Source organism: Pteropus vampyrus, unplaced genomic scaffold (genome assembly GCF_000151845.1).
Source record: "Pteropus vampyrus isolate Shadow unplaced genomic scaffold, Pvam_2.0 Scaffold247, whole genome shotgun sequence".
Taxonomy (NCBI): Eukaryota; Metazoa; Chordata; class Mammalia; order Chiroptera; family Pteropodidae; genus Pteropus; species Pteropus vampyrus.
Window position 1 is genome coordinate 440,110 of NW_011889028.1, and position 1,656 is coordinate 441,765.

General features: G+C 48.7%; 1 protein-coding gene across 1 annotated transcript in view; it reads right to left on the reverse strand.

Annotated features, from left to right (window-relative positions):
* Window positions 1–1,656, reverse strand: part of OTOA (otoancorin) — a 50,105-nt gene that overhangs the window by 34,387 nt on the left and 14,062 nt on the right. The window contains exon 10 of the mRNA XM_011374443.2: window positions 890–996. Within this exon, the coding sequence (XP_011372745.1) occupies window positions 890–996 (107 nt within the window). The remainder of the gene's footprint in view (window positions 1–889; window positions 997–1,656) is intronic.

The window sequence follows — 1,656 nt, forward strand, 5'->3', positions numbered from 1 at the left end:
TCTTAGACATTCCCCCCAGGGGCCTGGCTTCCTTACAATTTAGCCTCTATCTCCTTCCTAAACTCAACACTGGGAGCGTAAACGCCATTGGAGGTTTAATGCACCGTATAACTGAGAGTTAAAAAATTGAAGACGTCTGAAATATTCCCAGCCTCCCAGGTGAAAAGAGGAACATAGTGTTGCCTCTGGCTTCATAATAACTAGACGTCGTTGCATCCGCTGGCGTTTGAACAAGCCAGGCATCTGATGCCCGCTGACCAGGGCACACATGATAAAAACTGGAGGTGAGCCCCAAACGCCCCGTAAACGCCTCCGCGTGGGCAGCATTCATGAGTCGGGATGCCCAAGGGATTTCTATGTCACTGGGTCAACATCGGGAGAAGGAGAGAGGCAGGCTGACCAGCGAGTTAAGTAACCTTAGAACACACACACTGGAGACTCCAGATAAAATGCAAGCCTCGCTCAAGCCGAAGTAGCTACCAATAGACCCCGCTGCTAATCCATGTCACTTTCAATTTGGGTTCATACTTCCGAGGACCAAAATCCTAGAGCTATTGTCCTCGGCCTTCCTTGAGTACAGAGACCCGTAAATGATTTCTGGTCCACAGCCAACATTCTCTTTAAATCTCGTTTGTTCACATCAGAGCTGTCTTGTTTGTCCACAGTTTTGTTTTGTTTTTTTCTTACTTCCTCTAGCCAAGAACACAGTTCAATGACTAGACCCCCCCAGGCCTTAATCCAAAAGTTTTCTTCAGATGCTCAAGATACACCAGGCCAAAGTAGGTGCCCGATCTTCAGGGCAGCTCGACTGGCTGGCTGGGCACCAGGGGCTTAGAACACACCTTAGCCCAGATGTATTCATAATGGGGACATTAAATGGACCCTTCCAACTTACTTCTGTAGGACTAATTTTCATAATTTCTTCGAGCGACAGGTGAACCATATATCTGCCCAAAATCCATAAGTCTTCTGCGCTGACCCACGAAGCAGAGTCATCTGCAAGAAAATAAATAAGTGGATAGATAAGTCAATAAATAAATAAAAGCCTCTGCACTGGAATGTGACAGTCAAAAGCATCTCTGAGGCCAGGACTTCCTTCTTGCATTCATTCATTCATTCATTCAATGACCGTTCTCGGACAGCCTCCTACCATATGTAGGGAATCACAGATGCCTGACACCTGAGGCTTTGTCCCCTAAAAGCGTGGTCCCTGGATCAGCAGCACCAGCATCACGTGGGACTTATTACAAAAGCAGATTATTTTCTAACACTTAAGACCACAAAATTCAATGTCGCTTTTGGCTGATTTAGTTAATAAATAATCTGGCAACTTGAGATACACTGGACTCACGGTTATGACCACCAGTAACAGTCACCACTGCCCTTACTGATGGTCAGCAGGTGCTGTCCATGAGCGGGACCAGACAAGGTGTCCTCCCTCCGTGCGCCCCAGACTTCCCCGAGTCTTCGCATGCTCTGGCCCCTCCCCTAACTCCGCCCCCAAACCTCACCTCCAAAACAATGCAAGCTTTGCCAGCCTCCCCCAACCCCCAGCAGTGATTCCTCCCTCCTCGGAACCCCCAGACGACTCTCTCCCTGCCTGGCACACTGCTCGGGCATTCGAGAGTCCCTCAGTGGGACATCAGTGGGACATGA